At 44.0% G+C, this 20445-nt stretch overlaps 1 protein-coding gene across 1 annotated transcript in view; it reads left to right on the top strand.

Moving 5' to 3' along the window:
* THSD4 (thrombospondin type 1 domain containing 4) overlaps positions 1-20445 on the top strand; it is a 2089562-nt gene that overhangs the window by 2034363 nt on the left and 34754 nt on the right. Inside the window, exon 16 of the mRNA XM_085644058.1 lies at positions 310-489. Within this exon, the coding sequence (XP_085500184.1) occupies positions 310-489 (180 nt within the window). The remainder of the gene's footprint in view (positions 1-309; positions 490-20445) is intronic.

Raw genomic sequence — 20445 nt, 5'->3', positions numbered from 1 at the left:
CCAATGTAGCACTTGCGCGCTGCGTAGGCGAGACCTAAAAATACGTTCATGCCTAATCATAAAACTCTGCCCATACATTTACACTTATCTTAGTGAATTGAGCCCACCTATTTAATTAAAAAAACGAATTGAATGCTTATTGAACAAAACTTATTTAGAATCATGCTTTATGGTTGGATCCAAAAAAACGATCTTATTTGTCTGCCTAAATAAATAATGTTGTTCTCGGCCACTTCTTAAGGTATTGGTATACACATTATGTGGTGTCTTATCTGATTTTTCCTGTCTCTTTATTTATCCCCTTTCCAGTGCTCAGTTGAGTGTGGCAGTGGGACCCAGCAGAGAGAAGTAATCTGCGTTAGAAAAACTGCAGACAGTTTTACAGTGGCAAAGCCCTATGATTGCTCCTACTTGGAAAGGCCAGCCAGCCAACAACCTTGCTACCTCAAACCTTGTGGAGCTAAGTGGTTCCATACAGAATGGAGTACGGTAAGTTTTTGCCAAACAGGAGAACATTAGTCTTGGTTCCATAGAAAACGGAGTACTTTTATTTTGCCACACAGGAGAACATTAATCTTTGGTGTTCATTTTTAAGGGTAAAACTGCAACATTATGAAGTCTTAGGGCATCATTATAATGACAAGGGACAGCTTGTCATAAGTGCGGCGGTCCCGTTGGAGAGATTAGGATGCGCCCACCACACTGGCGGGCGCATCATGCATTTTTTACATTGTGGCGGGCGGTGCTTCCAGCACCACCCGCTGCAATGCCAAAAATGCATGTTGTGCATTTCCATGCACAACGTGGCAGGCACCGCGTGGTGCCTGCCATGTTGTGCATGCAAATGCAGGGGGGTACCATAGGTACCCCCCATGTGCACCCCACCCCACAAAACTCCTGGGGCCCCGCTATGGGCCATAGAAAAGCAATTCCCCACATGTATATTGTGATATGGATGGCGGTGTCTAACAGACACCGCCACCATATTAAAACCTTTTCCGCCCGGTCGATTCATCAGAAAGAAAGACCGTCCGCCGGGGTCCCCCCGCCATAGTAATATGGCAGGGGGGAAATGGCATGGGGGTGGGAGAGAATGTCGGGCGGATCACCACCGCAATGCGGGCGGTGGCGATCCACCCGACATTCTAATTGACCCCTTAGTCTTCATTGGTAAGGGCTCCGTGCATTTGGCAAAAATATATCAATCATGCCGACAAAGCACCTGATTTAGAGTTTGGTGGACGGGTTTCTCCATCACAAGTGCGTTAGACATCCCATCCGCCTTATTACAAGTGCTATAGTATATAATGATGGAGTAATTCATCCACTACACTCTGAGGGGCTTATTTACAAGCCCTCACACTGCCCTGCACCGCCATTGCGTCACTTTCTTTGACACAGCGGCGGCGCTTCATTTGCTCCATATTTACATGGATGCAGAAGTGTCAATTTATTTCGAACAGTGAATGCGCCAAGGTAGATTTTCATTTATGCAAGGTAGGCGTTCCATCGGAAATGCCTACCGTAAAACTGCTACAGTGGTATTTACCACTTTTTTTCCGCTTGAGGCTGATGCGCTGCCAATACATCACAATGCCTACGCCTGCTAAACCCAAGGAATAACACCAGCTGTAGTGACTTGCAATATGGAATCAAGTCATGAGGTAAGTGGCCCACAGAAGGTAGGTGTGTGCACGTAATGTCACAATTTGTGACATTAGGTGCTGATGCCCCCTTGTATGCGTCACATCCAGGACCAATATGTTTGCGCGCCAGGTGACTTTGGGGCATATCAGCAACACCCGGCAATAATTATCGCTCAGCATTCTTAGCGTGAGGATAATTATCGCCGGGTAACGTGGATTTTTATCACTGAGATAGTGTGCTATTAGCAACGCTTATCTCCTCAGCGATAAAAATCCTCACGCTAACTGCCTAACGTGAGATTATCGCTGGAAACCCAGCGATAATCTCACGTTAGCTTGCTGATAGGGACTCACAAATGTAGCCATGATATCCACCTTCCATAGGATATCATGGCTAAGTCAGTCCTGAAGCAGGCGTAATGTAAATGTAATGTAATGTAATGAGGTTTTTATAAAGCGCAGGTTGCACTCCAGGGAGCATCTTTGCGCTGTAGAGAAGAATCAGATCCTGATGATGATCCGTGCGGAAGGTAATTAGACTAGATTCTTGCACTCCCATTCAGGGAGAGCAAAAATCCAAGTCTTGAGGGCCTTTCTGAAAGTCGCTTCTGTAGAGATTTGACGGAGAGAGGAGGGAAGAAGGTTCCAGGCCTTGGACCCAAGTACTGCCAGAGATTTTCCTCCTTTAGTCTTGAGTCTGAACTTAGGGATGGTAAGAAGATTGGCCGTTTGAGACCTAAGGCATCGCGTGGGGTTATAATGTTTGAACAGTTTTAGTATGTAGTTGGGTCCCTTTCCATTGAAAGCCCTAAAGGTGATCAATAGAATTTTAAATAGCACCCTTTTGTTAATGGGCAGCCAGTGTAAGAGGTTCATTGCTGCCGTAGCTGAGGTCCTCTTTTTCCACCCTAGTACTAGTCTGGCAGCCGCATGCTGTACCATTTGTAATTTATGGCGGACTTCTTTGTTAGTCCCTGCATATAGGCTATTACAATAGTCGATGCGGGAGGTGATGAGGGCTACTGCGACCGTTTTCCTTGCGGAAAGGGGAATTAGGTCGTAGAATTTCCTGAGTCCTTTAATGATTCCGAAACAGGTCCCTGCTACGGCTGTTGCTTGCTGTTTGAAACTCAGGGTGGGGTCAAATTTGATCCCTAGGTTACGGACTGAGGAGGCAGTGCTAGGGGGAGCAGTGGCATCATCAGGCCACCATACTGAGGGATTGAAGAAATTATCCTTGCCAAAGGGAAGGATTTCTGTTTTCCCAGTATTGCACTTGAGATGATTCAAGTTCATCCATCTGAACGTGGCGGTAAGGCAGCTTTGGAGCCTTCTTTCGGCTTCTTGGGTATCATTTTCCAGTATCAGAATGAGCTGAGTATCATCTGCATATGCAATGGTGTCTATGCCAAAGGATGAGATAAGAGTGATTAGCGGGGCCATGTATATATTGAAAAGTGTAGGACTTAAGCAGGATCCTTGAGGGACTCCAGATCCTACTAACTTTTCCTCTGATCTGTACTGTCCTAAGACCACAACTTGTCTCCTATTTACGAGAAAGCTCTTTATCCAGTTCAACGCGGTTCCAACAATTCCTGCCACGGCTAGACGGTCTAATAAAATGGCATGGGACACCGTATCAAACGCCGCGGACAGGTCTAATAGAACCAGGACTGCTTTCTTTCCCTGATCTAAAGCTCCACGGAGGGTTTCGGAGGAAAAGATCAGGGCTGATTCTGTGGAGTGTTGGGCTCTAAAACCTGCTTGGTTGGGATGCCAGATGTTATTATTTTCCATGAAGACAGTAAGTTGTTTGTTAACAGCTTTCTCTGTAAGTTTACAGAAGGCTGGGAGTAGGGAGATCGGACGAAGGTTTGTAAGGGTAGCGGGGTCCGGTAGTGCTTTTTTTTGCAGGGGTTTGACTGCTGCGAGTTTCCATTCCTCAGGGACCAGACCTTGGGTGAGTGAAGAGTTTATGATGCTATTGATGAGTGGATTAACAACCACTATTAGTGAATGAAGCACTAGCGGAGGGCAGGGATCAAAGGGAGATCCGGATGTAAGTTTAAGGATTTCTGTCTGCGTTTCTTCTTTGCTTACCGGTTGAAAGGAAGCAAAGGTATTGATTTTTAGTCCGGGGTTGATGACCTTGTTCTCCTCATTACTATGGGGTTGTGGGAAATCTTTGGTCAAGGTTAATATTTTTCCCTCAAAGTAGTCTGCAATAGTGTTGCAGAGACTCTGTGAGGGGGGGATATCTTTCTGCATAGTTTTAGGGTTGAGGAAAGTGTTAACAATATTGAAAATTTCTTTTTGTTTATTCTTGCTATTATTGATGGCTTCCTTGTAGTATTCCCTTTTGGCCGTTTTAATCGACCTGTGGTATTGGCGACGGGCGATTTTGTACAAGTTTTGGTCATACTCTGTGTAGTTGAGTCGCCACTTTCGTTCAAGGGCCCAAACTTTCCGTTGTGGTAAATAATTTTCCTTTACCTGGACGTAATTTGATACAGAAACATAATTAAATAGCTCAGTAAAATGAGAGGCAGAATCCGTGGTATTAGAGGTTCGGAATGGGCTTTATTCCAATAATCGATTATAATCGGTTGCTCCAAGTTCCATCACCACGGAGGTTCAGGAAGTGAAGTACATACTTTATTGACATGAAGTAACCTTTATAGTACATACATTACAATGAAGCGAATGCAATAGGCGTAACGATTGATAAGGAAAATGACGATTTGTCTGCGTAACCAAAAAATGGGTGTAATAAGGAGTAAAAAGGAACGTAATTGGTTATGATGTCACCTATAGGTGGATCTATAAGATAATACTTGGCATAGATGCGCGCGCAGCAGTATGACGTGTGATTGACGTGCAACTAGGGGGTGAAGGGGACTTGACATTTAGCTCTACATGTGGAGACAAAAAGTCTGGGGGGTCAAGTCAACCTAATCCCAAATCATATCTAACATCCTATGTTTAAAGAACTATGTTATCCACAAAAGAAGGACTCTCGGACAGAATCTATTCTATACTGACTGTGCGTGCGTGTACAAGCGTCTAAATGTCTACACTGAAAGCGAGGGGGTAGGAATATTCCATGGTAACAGGGCTATGAATTACTTGCATGAGGACAGAGAAGTCGAGCCTTTTGCTCGGTAGCTGGAAGAATGTTTACTTAAACTACTAGACAGGAATGCATCGGCTGAGGGGGAAGCAGATAACTCGAAGGTGAAATACAGTTCTTGGCAGAGAATAGGCTGATGTCAGGCTTCGTGAGCCGCGCAGAGAATGAGACAGAGTTCATGGTCACAGATGCAGGCTCGAACTGGAGTTTTCAGAGGCAGAAAGCAAGAGGAGTTTGATGACAGAATCAGGGCCTACTTGCCTGGACTGTAAAATGGCATAAGTGAACCATATAAAGCCGGTGGCCTTTCATATTTAGGAATGGAATATCCGGCCTATTCATGGCGGATCTGACAGAGGGCATGTTGACGGTGGACGCACATGTATTTGCGTCTTCATAACTGGAACTGGAGGGAACATACATGTACTTGTGACATGCACATAGAACCGTTGGGGTCCAAGATAGGGGACATAACTGATCGGAAAAATCCATATTTCCACATTCCCTCCTTGTCCCCTACTTGCCCGTTAAGAGATATCAATCTTCATCAATCCATTGATCTGTTAATATAACATCATTTGTTCTTCTTTCTTCTTCCGGGACGAACGAAATCTTGGTGGTGGAATACACGATGTGGTACACAGACCACAAATCGCTGGTCCACATTGCAGACATAGACAGCAACTGAATAGTATGAGAAGGCCAATACCTAGGAAGGATAAAACTCTCCATCCCCAGGCTGATATCACACTCCAAAACCAACTGGACCAAGTCCAAGTGCCTGGGTTCTGGTGTATCTGGTTTACAATCTTATGAAGGCGGGTGATGGCTTTATATACAGATGGCGAATTTTCTGGTATGAATACGCAGCAGCTTGATCTGATGACCCTACAAGCTCCGCCCCTATCAGCCAGGATGACGTCAAGAACAAGACGATTTTGAAGCACAACAATCCGCATAGCAGACTGCTCTTCCGTTAAATTGCCTAAGGCGGAAATAGTCTCGTTCACTACTGCTTCAAGGGTTCTAGTTAATCTACGTATCAGTTTACTATTAGTAACAGTACCTATATAAGGAAAGATGCCTTTATTGAAATCTGTGTATTTTTCCCATGCTGTTTCAGTGTAATCGACAATTGGGAGATCTCTCCGCTCTCTGTTGTGTATTAAATGAATATTTCTGTAATAATCAGGAGGAGCTAGGAAAACAGGTGGCAAAAGGAATGCAATGTAGCAGGTACCATCCCAGTCTAGAGGTAGACGCATATATGCAGTCTGACCACATATAAAGTAGGAGTGGCGGTAAACTCTAAATGAAGACTTGCCTCGATCACTGAATTCCACTACAGTAGTGCATTTACTATGGCCCATATGTATGGAACCAACCTTTCTTACGCATAATTCACCCTTCGCTGGGAATACTGACATGGTGGGCAAGACTAGTTCAACTTCGGATACGACATTCAGAATCATGAGATTAGGTGTAAAATTACCTAATCCATATACTTCATTTTCTAGATCAGTTCCTGTTCTCTTGGGGCGACCCTCCTTGTCAGGGTAGCAGACCTTGAGTAAAACTAGGTTCAGATTTCCCCATACCCAATGATCTTGGTAAACTGCTGTGTCTGAGTCTATGGAATTGATTAAACTAAACCATGCTCCACAGGATCCATTATGTGTAAACGGATGTGGAAAGAAAGGCAGGACTCCTTCATAATTCTGATAGGGAGGGAGTCGGCCACACACCCAACAATTAGTGGCATTACTAGTCTGATGGGAATGATGTAACATACTAATGAAAGTGTTATTGCGCAGCGCAAGTCTATAAGACAATTCATGCGGAGGTAAGTCACTAAAAGAATGTTCAGCAGTAACATTATAACCATGTCTAGAAATAGGGTAATATATGTGCAACAATATGCTTGCAGTAATTATCAAAAGACTCAAGAAAAACGAGATTATTAATGTCACTATGCAATGGCTACGCAGTGATTTACAATACGCCTGTCGTTTCATCATTTTTCGCGACTGTCCATGATTCAGGTCTAGAGGATACATGTCAGAGACAGATTCAACCGCTTCACCTAGGAGAGGACTTAAACAATCAAATCGTCTGACGTTCTAGGCCTCAATTTAACTTTATAGAGTTCGGTTTCAGTCTGTTCAACCAAAGGAAGTTTTGAATCAGTCTGTGAGGGAGTGCAGGGCACAATGTCTATATCCGGGGATTGTCCATGAAATTTCTTGATATGACTTGAATGAATCCAGCCCTTGCGGCCCTCGATCTTCACGGCTGTTCTTGTGGTCAGCAGAACCAACTTGGGTGTCTTCCACCTGGGCTCCAGCTGAGTCTTTCGGTCGAAATTTTTCACAAACACGAAATCACCCGGAACTACGTCATGGGGTTTCACCTCAGTGTTGTCGGGAAATGCTGCAGCAACCTGTGAACGACAAGATTGTAGTGCAGACATCAAGGAAGCCAAGTAATCTGTCAGCATATTACAGTCAATATCAGTTATTTTGCGTGGTATGGGCGTCCCCCACATATTTGGTGGTCTGCCGAAGATCACCTCATACGGGGATAGCCCTGTTCGAGAGTGTGCTACCATTCTCATGTAAAAGAGTGCAACTGGTAATGCTACTATCCAGTCGACACCTTTCTCTCTGCATATTTTGGACAGTCTGATTTTCAGTATCTGATTATGTCTTTCTACGAGACCTGCTGCCTCGGGGTGTCGAACACAGTGGAATTTCCACTGATATCCTAGCAGAAGTGAAACATGTTTCATTAATTCGGATGAGAACGGCTGGCCGTTATCTGAGTAGACAACACGTGGTAAACCGTATCGTGGGAAGAATTCTCGAACCAACTGTTTGGCAGTAGTCGGGGCAGTGTAATCTGAAACCGGGTATGCCTCCGTCCAACGGGACAGAGCGCAGACAACTACGAGAACATATTTGAATCCTCGACATCGTTCCATCTGGATATAATCCATCTGGAGGACTTCAAAAGGGTGGTCAGGAGGATGAAATCCACCCTGTTCTACGGGAACGCTTTTTCCTGGGTTGAACTGGCAACAGATCATACAGGTACGGACCTTTTGTTTGGCTGCTGCTCGTAAATGTTTATTGAACCAGATGTGTTGTATGCTGTCTAGCATAGCTTTTTCTCCTAGATGCGCTGGACTATGTATAGTGTTAATTATAACTTGGACCATTGAATCAGGAAGGAACCATACAGACTTTTCCTTCATCATCCATCCTTGGTCCGTTTGGATCCCTCCTAATTCAGTCCATTTCTTTATTTCGTCTGGTGTAGCATGTGTCTGTATGTCAATTACGTCAAGGGTAGGATCTTTAACTGTCATACAATGTGTCGGTGTCGGGACTATTGTCTTTGTCATGTCGGGGGTTTGAGTTTGAGCAGTCTGTTTAGCTGTTCTGTCGGCTAGATCATTGCCTTGGGAAATGATATCAGTAACCTTCGTATGAGCCTTACATTTCATAATTGATATTGCAGTGGGTAGATGTATTGCATCTAATAAGGCATGAATGAGGGGTCCGTGCTGAATGTGGGCACCGTGGGAAGTTAAATAACCTCTCTCTCGCCACAGCACGCCGAAGTCATGTACAACTCCGAATGCATAACGTGAATCAGTGTATATGTTGACTTTTTTATTTGTGGCTTGAATACAGGCTTGTGTCAGAGCGATGAGCTCTGCGGCTTGAGCTGACAAAGTATTTATACGATTAGTTTCAATGACTTCAGTATCGGTGGTGACTGCGTAAGCAGCCACTAACTCTCCTGTACTTGTTCTCATACATGAACCATCTACATACAACGTCAGGTCTGGATCTGACAATGGGACATCTGTCAAGTCTTGTCTGGGTTTTGTCGTTATAGTAATAACTTCAATACAGTCATGAGCTAGTGGGTCTGTTCCGGTTACTGGCAAAAGTGTGGCAGGATTCAATGTGTTACAGCGTCTGATTTCTATATGTGGCTGAAACAATGTAAGTTCATACCCTGTAAGTCGCGCTATAGTCAAGTGTTGTGTTTGCGTTCTATTTACAAGGACCTCTACTGTGTGTGGTACTTGAACTGTCAATGGATGTCCTAACACTATGGCATCGCTTTGTCTGATTGCTAAAGCTGTCGCTGCTACTGATTTCAGGCATGCAGGCAAAGCCTGAGCTACTGGATCTAATGTACTAGAAAAATAAGCACATGGTTTGTGTGCTCCTGCTTGTTCCTGTGTGAGTACTGACAAGGCAGTACCTTCGCGTTCTGTAACAAAAAGTGTAAACTGTTTTCTGTAACATGGTGTTGCTAAAACAGGTGCTTGACATAAAGCTTTCTTTAGGCTTTCAAAAGCTTGTGTATGTTCTTGAGTCCAAGGGAGAACAGTCGATGTGGCTGCCTCCTGTGTTGTCAACTGAATGAGTGGTTTTGCTAGAAATGCATACTGAGGGATCCACTGCCTACAATATGAAGTGAGGCCTATGAAAGCCCGTACCTCCTTTTGTGTCTTGGGTATTGGCATGTTAGCTATTAACTGAATGCGGTCGGGTGTAAGCTGCCTTCCCTCCTTGGACAGCGAGTGTCCAAGATAAACAACTCGCTGGACACAGAATTGCAGCTTAGAAGGGGACACCTTGTGCCCCTTTTCGGCTAGAAATTGTAAAACTGTCAGTGATGCTTTTTCACATTCCGGTTCGCTTCTCGCGGTGATCAGCAGATCATCGACGTATTGAAGCAGAGCAGTGTTAACTGGCATGTGGATACTATCGAGTTCTCGTTTCAGTGCTTGGCTATAGATGCTGGGGCTTTCTGTAAATCCTTGAGGTGCGCGTGAGAATTTAAAGCTACGTCCATTTAAACTAAATCCGAACAAATATTGGCTTTCCGGATCTATTGGGACGCTGAAAAAGGCATTCTTGAGATCGATTACAGTAAAGAATGTTGCTTCGGAATCAATAGCTGTCAGTAATGATGAGATATCTGGGACCACAGGGAATTGTGGCACAATGCATTTGTTTAACTCGCGCAGATCAATAACCAATCGATATACTGGCGGGGCCTTAGGATCTGTTCGTTTAAGAATCGGAATTATCGGTGAATTACATACATTGGAGTCTGTTTCTACAACTACTCCTTGGGCAATGAGCTCGTCAATGATTTGTAGTAAAGCCACTACAGCATCTGGGGGTAACTTGTATTGTCGCATTCGTGGTAGCACCACTCCTGCCTTTAATGTGACTCTATATGGTGTAATATTCATGCAACCAACATCAGTAGGGCCTTGTGCCCATAGACGTGTAGGTAAAGTCTGCAGTCGGGGATCCATGTCTCTAGACACATAGTGACCTTTAAAATCACGTAAAAACAACCTTACTCCTTCCGGAGAACAACATATTATGGCTCCTAGAGCTTTCAATGTTTTTATTCCTAGCAAGTTTTCTGGACATGATTTAGTAAGCAATAAATCTGTAGTTCGGGTCAGAGGTCCTATCGTAAGTGGCAGAGGTTGTGACACTTCATTAACAATAGGTTTTCCTGAAAAACCAAGGGAAATATTCTGTGAGCCTGAGAGGGGTGCCCCTGGAACTTCACTACGTTTTATAGTTGTTCGACTTGCCCCTGTATCGAGTAAAAATTTCCTATCTTGGCCTAATAATTCACTATGTACATAAGGTCCTTCTTGATCTACAGGAATCTCGATAAGGGGTAAATCAACTTCCCTCTCTAGGCTTGTTCATGCGTAACGCTGATACTCAGGATATTCATACTGTGCGGTCTGATACATTTGTCGTGTTGTTGTCTGTGTGGCAGCAACAGGCAACGGTGGTGCAGCTGGCACAAACTGTATTGGCTGTTGTGCGGCTGGCATGGCCTGGGCATGCTGCAGAGCTCCTTGTTCATTCTGCTCTTGTCTAAATGGCCGTGGTCTTTCTTGTGTTTTACCTATGGCGATATTATGTTTTAAAACTGGACAATCGTGTACATAATGACCTGGCTTTTTACAATAATTTCATGTCCCTTTTACAGGTCCTGCTGAATCGGAATGTGTCATACCCTTTTTATGTCCTTCAGCTGGAACTGTCTGGGAAACTAACATTTTCATTTTCGTGTCTTTCATGCGTCTGTGTTCATGTTCTTGTTCCTCTCTAATTCTATTGTGATGGTACTGTAACATTTGTAACATTTGTGATGGAGTGTTACCTTGCCAGGTACTCTCGAATTTTAATACTCTATTCTTTACTGGTGGCAGGGCATTTTCTACTAATTTTGTTACAAACAGATGTGGGTATGATTCGCTACTTGCTTTTATGCCACTATTTATACCAAAACATTTCTCAAATCGGGCATAGTAATCACTAGTGTCTTCGTCTTGCTTCTGTTTACAGGCTGAAATTGTACCCCAATCTTCCTTTTTCGTAGTTAATAAACGTGGCAGTACCTGTACTAATAAACCTGGCAGTGCTTTAGTTTTATCCCCAAGTCCTGCTCCTGCAGTTCGGGCCTTTTCTTCCGCTTCTAACACTGACCATTCTATCTTTTGGTCTCCTACCTCCCACTCTTTTTCCTTGAGTTTCTCATAAATACCAGCAGGCATCAATACCTTTAATATTGTCATAATGTCGGGATAGGTATACTCTCCCATGAGTAACATGTCTTTAATTTCTCGGTGAAAACCCGCTGGATCTTTGTCATGACTGGGTACCACTTTCTTCATTTGTAACAATTCTATTTTCGATATGGGCGTATATACAAATACGCGCTTGAACTCGTTGTCCTCGCCTTTTATTGGGTGCACTTCTCGTAAGGGATTCTGTCTATCCATGTGATACGTGGTTCTTTCCTTGACGGGCAATGAGACATGCTCTGCGCATACAAAAAGAATATACTGCTTTCTTGATTCTAGAATTTCTTTAATTAATTTAGTACCTGCACCTCTCCATTTATTCATAAGCAATTCAGTCAGTATGTCAGGTAAGGGACCAGGGTCCGAATGCTGACTTCGATATAGTATAATGAGTTGTTGAATCATATAAATCCCAGCTAACCTCTGTTCATCTGGGGTAAGATTCAAAAATGTGCGTACTACTGTATCATCACTATATTTTCCGGGACTGTCCACCCAATGGACAGCTGCCCTGGCTAAATCTTGTTCATCCATAGAATCGAGAAAATGATAACCCCTTCGTTCTCGGAGTAGTTTGTCGGCGGTTTGGAACGAATGCTCGTTAGACCTTATATTAATTATAGGTATTTGGAAATTCCTGTTATTATCTGGACATATCGGACGTATCGAGTCAGTAAGACGTCTATTATTTTTACAAGATCTTCCTCTACCTACATAGGCTATGGTGTCTGACTGTCCTGTGGGCAGTCCTGACCCTTCTTCCTCGCTTTGTTCGAACTCGTCTACCTCTAATCTCTCTTCGTGTAGGCGTTCTATTTCTTTACGGATCTTTCGGCACATGGCTATTATACAATTTTGTTTATCATGTCTCCCTTCTGATATATTCTGGCTCCATCTTGTAAGAATTTGCATTGCTTCCGAGTCTACCCCCGGTCGGTCTTGATTTCTGATCACACAGTTTATGAGGAAACGTAACAGTTCCCCCTGTATCTCTACTTTCTGGTATTCCATAGCTCTGTTAATACATTCTGGATCTCGCCCTGTTTGGACAAAATGATATATATTATCTGGATGCGCAGTCATTCCTGGTAACTTTCCTAAATACACTGCGGCTCGTCTGATACGCAATGATGCCAGGGTCATTTCGTCCTCTTTACCGGGCACAGGGTCATATCTGCAATCTATAAGAAGTTCCTTCAGCGTACGGGCACTTATGAGTTTGGGTGTACGTGAATGTGCTGACTCTTGAAAAGTAAGTTTATTTATTCTGGGTGGCGTAGAAAAGATATTGGTAGCACCTCCCGTGGCCCCATCTGGGGTGTCGGGTGTGAAAGGATTCGTCGAACGTGACACAGCAACTACAGGTGTGGACGCAGCTGTAGTAGTAGCTGTAGGAGCGGATGCAGAAACAGATGTGCTTGCCAGAACTTGAGACTCGATTTGTTGCTGTAGGGATACGGGTGCTGGATCTTGGCGTTGGACCTCCCTGGTATGCGGTCTATGCGGGGCGGAATTTGCATATTCGGGAGCTGCGTCATCTAAATATGAGGAAAGAAAAACATCTTCTGCGGTTCTAGGATGCCCCTTAGGATGTACCTTTAGTGGGAACAATGGGGGTGGCAAGTCTTTCGGTATTTCTGGAGTAGCCTTAGGTAATCCTTCGGCCAGAAGGGGATACATACCATTCATAAGGGCGTTTCTTTGTCTGTCTACTTGTTCTGATTTCACTCGGATACCTTCCTCAATTAATAGATTTTCTCGAACTTTATTTGAACTTTCTTTATTCTTTTCTTCCTGTCTACGTGCTTTTTCTGTGCGTCTATGAGATTCTTTACGCCATAACTCAACGGCGTCTTTCTGTGACTGTCTGACTTTCCTTTTCCATAACTCTTCCTCGACTTTCATGATGCACTCTGCATCCCAGGTTCCCGCTGCGGGCCACCTCTGACTTTCCGGTAATCCCTTGGTGTAGTCTACCCATAAATCAAGAAATAATATAGCGTCTAAGCCATGTTTGTGATACATGAAATGCCCTGGAGTGTCCCTAGGAGGAATAGGGACGGCTTCTTCGAGAACCCCTTTTCTAGTAGTGATCTGTCTTAATTTCGAAAAGAGCGGCATATTGACAACTGATCCGATACTTAATCTTGAACACACTTAATACAAAAGCACAATAATGAACAACCATTCATACCACAATATGCAAGACGTTTAACACATTAAACATTAAACATTAAAACATTTTTAACCTTTAAAATAACCAACAATGATGATCGTCTGCATAACTAATCACCAAGCTTAATTCTTGACAATAACTAGATACTTCGGAATACTTGATATACTGCTAAACAGTACAGATACACTGCTAAAACAGTGCAGACCGGATTTGTGTACCCAAACCCGTCTTGACCGGCACAACCTATGTGCACGTCAGAAATGCCTCCCCAGCAATGGTACTCACCGGGTAGCTTCGGAAACGGAAGGCCTCGGTAACTTGAACTTGAACCGGACTGGACTCGACTCGACTCGTCGGACACTGGGCTTGACTTCGAACTGGTGGGTCTCTGTATACCTCGGATCTTGCTCTCTCAGCTAGGCTCTGGTCGGGATACTTCGCACTTCTCACCGCCTCGTCTGGGTGTTGATCGCAGTCTCAGTCGCCCCCGCTTGACCGGAGGGAGATACAGGAAATCCTGCTGGTACGCGTTATTGTCCGTCCAGCTGTGGCAGGAGACCGGGCCTGCAACGCACCGCCGGCGCGTGAGATGAGAAAGTGTCCCTGTTCGGGCGCCATTCATGTGGTAAATAATTTTCCTTTACCTGGACGTAATTTGATACAGAAACATAATTAAATAGCTCAGTAAAATGAGAGGCAGAATCCGTGGTATTAGAGGTTCGGAATGGGCTTTATTCCAATAATCGATTATAATCGGTTGCTCCAAGTTCCATCACCACGGAGGTTCAGGAAGTGAAGTACATACTTTATTGACATGAAGTAACCTTTATAGTACATACATTACAATGAAGCGAATGCAATAGGCGTAACGATTGATAAGGAAAATGACGATTTGTCTGCGTAACCAAAAAATGGGTGTAATAAGGAGTAAAAAGGAACGTAATTGGTTATGATGTCACCTATAGGTGGATCTATAAGATAATACTTGGCATAGATGCGCGCGCAGCAGTATGACGTGTGATTGACGTGCAACTAGGGGGTGAAGGGGACTTGACATTTAGCTCTACATGTGGAGACAAAAAGTCTGGGGGGTCAAGTCAACCTAATCCCAAATCATATCTAACATCCTATGTTTAAAGAACTATGTTATCCACAAAAGAAGGACTCTCGGACAGAATCTATTCTATACTGACTGTGCGTGCGTGTACAAGCGTCTAAATGTCTACACTGAAAGCGAGGGGGTAGGAATATTCCATGGTAACAGGGCTATGAATTACTTGCATGAGGACAGAGAAGTCGAGCCTTTTGCTCGGTAGCTGGAAGAATGTTTACTTAAACTACTAGACAGGAATGCATCGGCTGAGGGGGAAGCAGATAACTCGAAGGTGAAATACAGTTCTTGGCAGAGAATAGGCTGATGTCAGGCTTCGTGAGCCGCGCAGAGAATGAGACAGAGTTCATGGTCACAGATGCAGGCTCGAACTGGAGTTTTCAGAGGCAGAAAGCAAGAGGAGTTTGATGACAGAATCAGGGCCTACTTGCCTGGACTGTAAAATGGCATAAGTGAACCATATAAAGCCGGTGGCCTTTCATATTTAGGAATGGAATATCCGGCCTATTCATGGCGGATCTGACAGAGGGCATGTTGACGGTGGACGCACATGTATTTGCGTCTTCATAACTGGAACTGGAGGGAACATACATGTACTTGTGACATGCACATAGAACCGTTGGGGTCCAAGATAGGGGACATAACTGATCGGAAAAATCCATATTTCCACAGTTCCTCTTTTAGAGTGAGAGAGAACCACGGGGCAATAGGTCTCTGTTTTCTCCTGGTCCTCAAACAGGGAAGGATGGACTCCTGGCCCTTTATGAGTGAGTTGATCCATTCCTTAAAGGCCTGGCTGTCTTTGTCGGGGGCTCCCGACAGAGTCGGTCTAGATGTGTCAGCTTTTATCAGGAAATCTGGTTGTCCTATCAGATCTTTCCAACGGGGTCCTTTCATGTCAGACCCTGGGTGGTCGTTGGTTTTCTTAGTCCGAGAATGAGATGTTACGGGGAATTCAAATGGAATATAGCTATGGTCTGTCCAAGTTAGTATTTGCGGGTTATCTACTTTAAGTGTTTCAATATTGGAACAGATGCAGTCGAGTATATGTCCCGCCTTGTGAGTGGCGGAGGTGGTAAGAGTTTTCAGACCGAGTACATTCAAAGTATCGGTGAAGCAGATTGTAGCCTGATCCGAGTGGGCGTCTAGGTGTATATTGGCGTCTCCCAGGATGGTGAAATTGGCTGATTTGAGGACTAAGTGGCCTATAGCTTCACCGATACTATTAATGAAGTCAGTATGTGAGCCAGGTGGTCGATAGATCAGGGCCCCTGTAAAGGTGAAGGAGTCATGTATTTTTAGAGCAAAGCCAACATTTTCCGCCCCTTTGAGGTCAGGTATAAGGAAAGTTTGGCAATTCAGGGTGTCGCGATAGACAATAGCAATGCCTCCACCCCTCTGACAAGGTCTATCCTCTCTAGAGATTAGATATCCTGGGGGTAAGGAGTTTGTTATGTCAGGGTTACTATTTGGTGTCAGCCAGGTTTCCGTCATAAAGAGACAGTCAAGTTTATTCTCCATTATGAGATCAAATATATGTGCGGCGTGCTTTCCCATAGACCTGACATTGATCAGTCCACATCGTAGGTTCCTAGCTTGTACGGGTGGCTGATTACTTGCTTTGAAGCCTAGACTGTAACTGCAGCACCTGCAGGTCCACGAACCAGACCAGGTGGTCAGGTCAAGGGATCCGGTGCAGGATGTTGGGTCTGGTTTGGTTTTTAGTAGGGCTTCTCTTGAATAGATGATTTTTTGTGCAGGGGGGGTGGCACTGGGCACGGGCGAGGCGCGGACGGGCGCAGACGGGCTTGCCTTTGGCGCGCCTTCGGCGAGCCGGCGGCGCGCCCGCTGCGCGCGTCCGCTGCGCGACCGGAAGATGCACATGATTATAAGGGAGGTGGAAGGGAAGATGGAGGCGTGTCCACACTAAGGGGGCGTGGCCTGAGGAAAGTAGCGATAACAGCGGTTATCGCTACTTTTCCTGACGCTATGCTTCATAGCGTGGGGCTTGATGATAGGAGAAATGTCGCTTAGCGACATTTCTCCTGTCATGTTAGGTCAGGAACGCCCACTTTGCATCTCATTAGAGATGCAAAGCTGGGCGTTAGGAATCCCCACGCTAAAGCAAGGTTTCACGCGTTTGCGTGGCCTTGCTAATAAGGCGATAAAATTATCGCTGCTTTTCAGCCGATAATTTTTTAACGCCTAGTTTTAAATATGCCCCTTTGTCACCTTTTCACGCTCTATCATATTGGTCCCTATTCAATAGGAAATGTGGCAGCATAAACTGACACATCACCTCTGTATTGTGACACATTGCTGGAGTTGCATTGGTTTTCCGAACCAACCCCAGCAATGCACCAAAAAACCTTGTGCCATGGTGCTCCGTATTGTAAATGCAGTTCATCTACGGTGGCACAAAGGTTTCTGCTGCAAACGCAAGTAAACTGGTGCATTGCTGCTTTGACGCAGCGATGCATCAGTTTCTTGTAAATGAGGCCCTAAATTGGTCCCTAGTCTTCTTGTCAGTGTAGACCAAATCAAATGCTCTTAGGCCTTATCATGTACATAGTCATACATTTGTCAGAGGCAAAACGCCATTCACAGATGTTTGGCCACATTTTCGTTGGTCACCTGTTGATATTCACAAACAGAACCTGCAGCTAGTTTAATGTTTGGGTAGAAAGTGCAGCAGCTGCACTCTCATGTTTGGTCATATCCACAGTCATGCACCCACTCCTCTTATACGTTCCTTCCAACAAGCCATGTGGTTATGGTAATTGACACTCCTGAAGACAGCAGTCTCTTACCAGGGCTCCCACAGTGCCAATGGGAGCAGAATGGAGTGTTACAAATGTGAAAGAACCTATATATATATACATATATATTTGCCCTGTGCCTATCCCTACAGCTTCCCTGTGTTAGGTTAGGACTGTCCTATCGGAAGGGGAGGTTCCCCACTCGCAGATTCCAATACATTACTCCGTGGCTGAATAATGTATTAGAATCAGCACCTGCCATATCGCTTGGCATGCCTAGGCATGAAAATCTGTGCCAGGGGCATACCAAGTGAAAGAACTCAAAGTACACATATGCAGGACACTTTTCACATGTCCACATGCATTTTATAAATAAACGCATGTGAAAATAAGCACACTTTCACAAAATTGCTTCAGCAGATCCGGAAAACATTTTGTGAACTGTGCCTTCTATGAGCAACATCGGGTACAGGGAGCAAGTATACATTATTTATTGTGATACACTAGCATAGAATGTAACAGTCACTTACCATTTTTTCAAAATGCTCAGTGCCTAATTTGTAAAAATAAATACATAAATAAGTGCAGACACCTAGATTTTTGCTTACGAGCTAGCCCCTCTACTGCAGAATACTGGGGTTGTTACATCTCAAGGCTGCCTTAATTCTTCTCATGCCTCTTTATTCCTTAACTTCAAACTTCCTGTCTCTTGCAGGTTGCTTTTCATCCCTGCTGTCTCCGTCTGTCACTGTTTTACTATATTTCTCTTCCATCCTCATTCTCCCTTTCCTGCCGTTCTATCACTTTCTTTTGGTCAAAGTCTGATGATGAAAAATAAGTCTTGATCTCCAAAAATGAGTTTTGGCACCCTCCACCAACATTCACCAGCACAAATAAAGTACTGGTCTTGCTGTTTGTGACCTAAGAGGAGCTCTGATGACTGGACCTTCTTCCTCTCATGCAAAGGAAAACAAGTGGTCTCTGTGGCTATATGGACACAACAAGCTGAAAAAGTATTTTTCCCTAAAGTGCCTAGGTGACCAGAGGGACCTGGACTGGACTTTGCTGTTGGCCTCTGCCTGATACCCTGAGAGTCTCTAAGTGCCTTCTCATGAGGTGCCAGGGACCTTAGAGGTGTCCCCCTGTGGTTGTTGAGGTACCAAAAGAAAGTTTGAAAACTTCAGATTTTTTTTCCTCCATATCTTCAGCATGACCCCTAGAAAACGTCTCTGATCTGCAGTTCCATGGCATCAGATTGAATTCCAGCTTCTTCCCCTCAAGGCACCTCTGAAAAAATGACTTGCGTTTGCATTCTGCATTTGGACCTAAACTTTTTTTCAGCAAGAAATCTCCATAGCTCCAGAGATCTAACGGGACCAACCTGCTTTATGTTTCTGGCATGTGGTTTCATAGAGGCAGCTACAATTTCAGTGGAGGCAGCAGTCAGGGAGGATTTTTCTTCTCAAAAAGCGACAAAGTATTTTTCTATGTTAGGACTCATGAACTTTTTTGAACTTTTTGATTTCCAGACTTTTCACCCAGACCAATTCACTTGGTGTATCTGACCAGGGTTCCATCGCAGTCAGGCGCACAGTGCACCTAGCTTCCAGATTACTGGCTCCATTGCCTATCATTAGCGCTTTGCGGTTTTTAATGCTATTTCTATTAAAAACTTTAAAAATTCATATCTCCATTTCCCTTATTGGATTTTTGTTGGTTCGAAGTCAAAACATTACACTAATTTTCTAATTCAGTTTGGGATTTTTATTGAATACTGTTTTGCATTGCATAAATACTTTACACATTGCCCTAAATTAAGCCTGTCTGCCCTGTGCCATAGTTACCAGGGGGTTGACCTAAGGTTAATGTAGTGACCTTCAGGATTCACTTTGTCAGAGTGTATTAATATTCCTTGAGATGGTCTGTGAACCACCTGCAATAATCCACTTTCTTACAGAAAGTATAAGGAATGATTGCAAAAAGGAGAAGCAAGGACAGAAGAAAACACTCAAATCTGTCATTATAGTATTGCATTGTACTTTAGAAAGAATACACTAGTTACACCACAGAATAATAACTGTAACATTGAGAAGGAATAACAGAGGATTCACAGAGGGTTGTAAACAGAATTCTAGTACTGTATTAATGGTAGACTTCTGTAAAGATGAAAAGTGCAAATCTAGTCCTCAGAGAGCATCTTTCTTAAGAGTAGAAGAAATAGTATTTTTAATTATATGATTGTCACATATGAAATTCCCCCACAATGTAATCTTCTAAATGTAAGAAATTGTGCAAGAAAGTACACATTTTACAAATGAACTCTGCATAACAAATTCATAGTTGTAAAAGTAATCACTACTCCTAAATGTACTCTCATAGGCAATTTAAAAAATGCATAGGCTATCTTCATACCCATTTTTCATTCATTAGATTATACCGTTGAAGGACTGGGTTATTCTTAAGACCCAGCGGTGCCAGGGGACAACACCTGAAACCTTCGTGGGTTACCTGTTCTGGCGTACCAAACACAGAGACACGGGACACTTCCAGCGACGTCAGAGATCAGCGTTTATTTACTGCAGGGATACAGAGGTCACAAGAAGTACACAACGTGTAGGTTCTCGGAGACTGCTTCAAAGTCGTAGAAGTGGGTCGCTCCTTTTATACAGGTTTCGGCCATAGCACAGTATGATGAACAAAGGTTACAACTCAGTTCCCACAATAAACTGAAAAAGGGTCGCATTCATGTTTCAAGAGGCCGGAACATAATTACAACAGTCTTGCCGGTTCCCAACTGTAAAAACATATCCCCTCCGTGATAAACACATTCCATCCTAACCATAAACGCATTAAGAGGAAGGACGGAAAACAGATGTAAGGAAAGGACAAGGATGCACAACAGGTTAGAAAAGAGTGTTGGGGGCAATAAAGGAAACTCGATAGAGGGTCAAAGACCTCGTGTCTAATGTATGCGTGG

The sequence above is a fragment of the Triturus cristatus genome, chromosome 3_1, assembly GCF_964204655.1.
Source record: "Triturus cristatus chromosome 3_1, aTriCri1.1, whole genome shotgun sequence".
In the NCBI taxonomy this organism is placed as follows: Eukaryota; Metazoa; Chordata; class Amphibia; order Caudata; family Salamandridae; genus Triturus; species Triturus cristatus.
The sequence above is the reverse complement of the archived record's forward strand: the minus strand, read 5'-3'. Positions and strand labels throughout refer to the sequence as shown.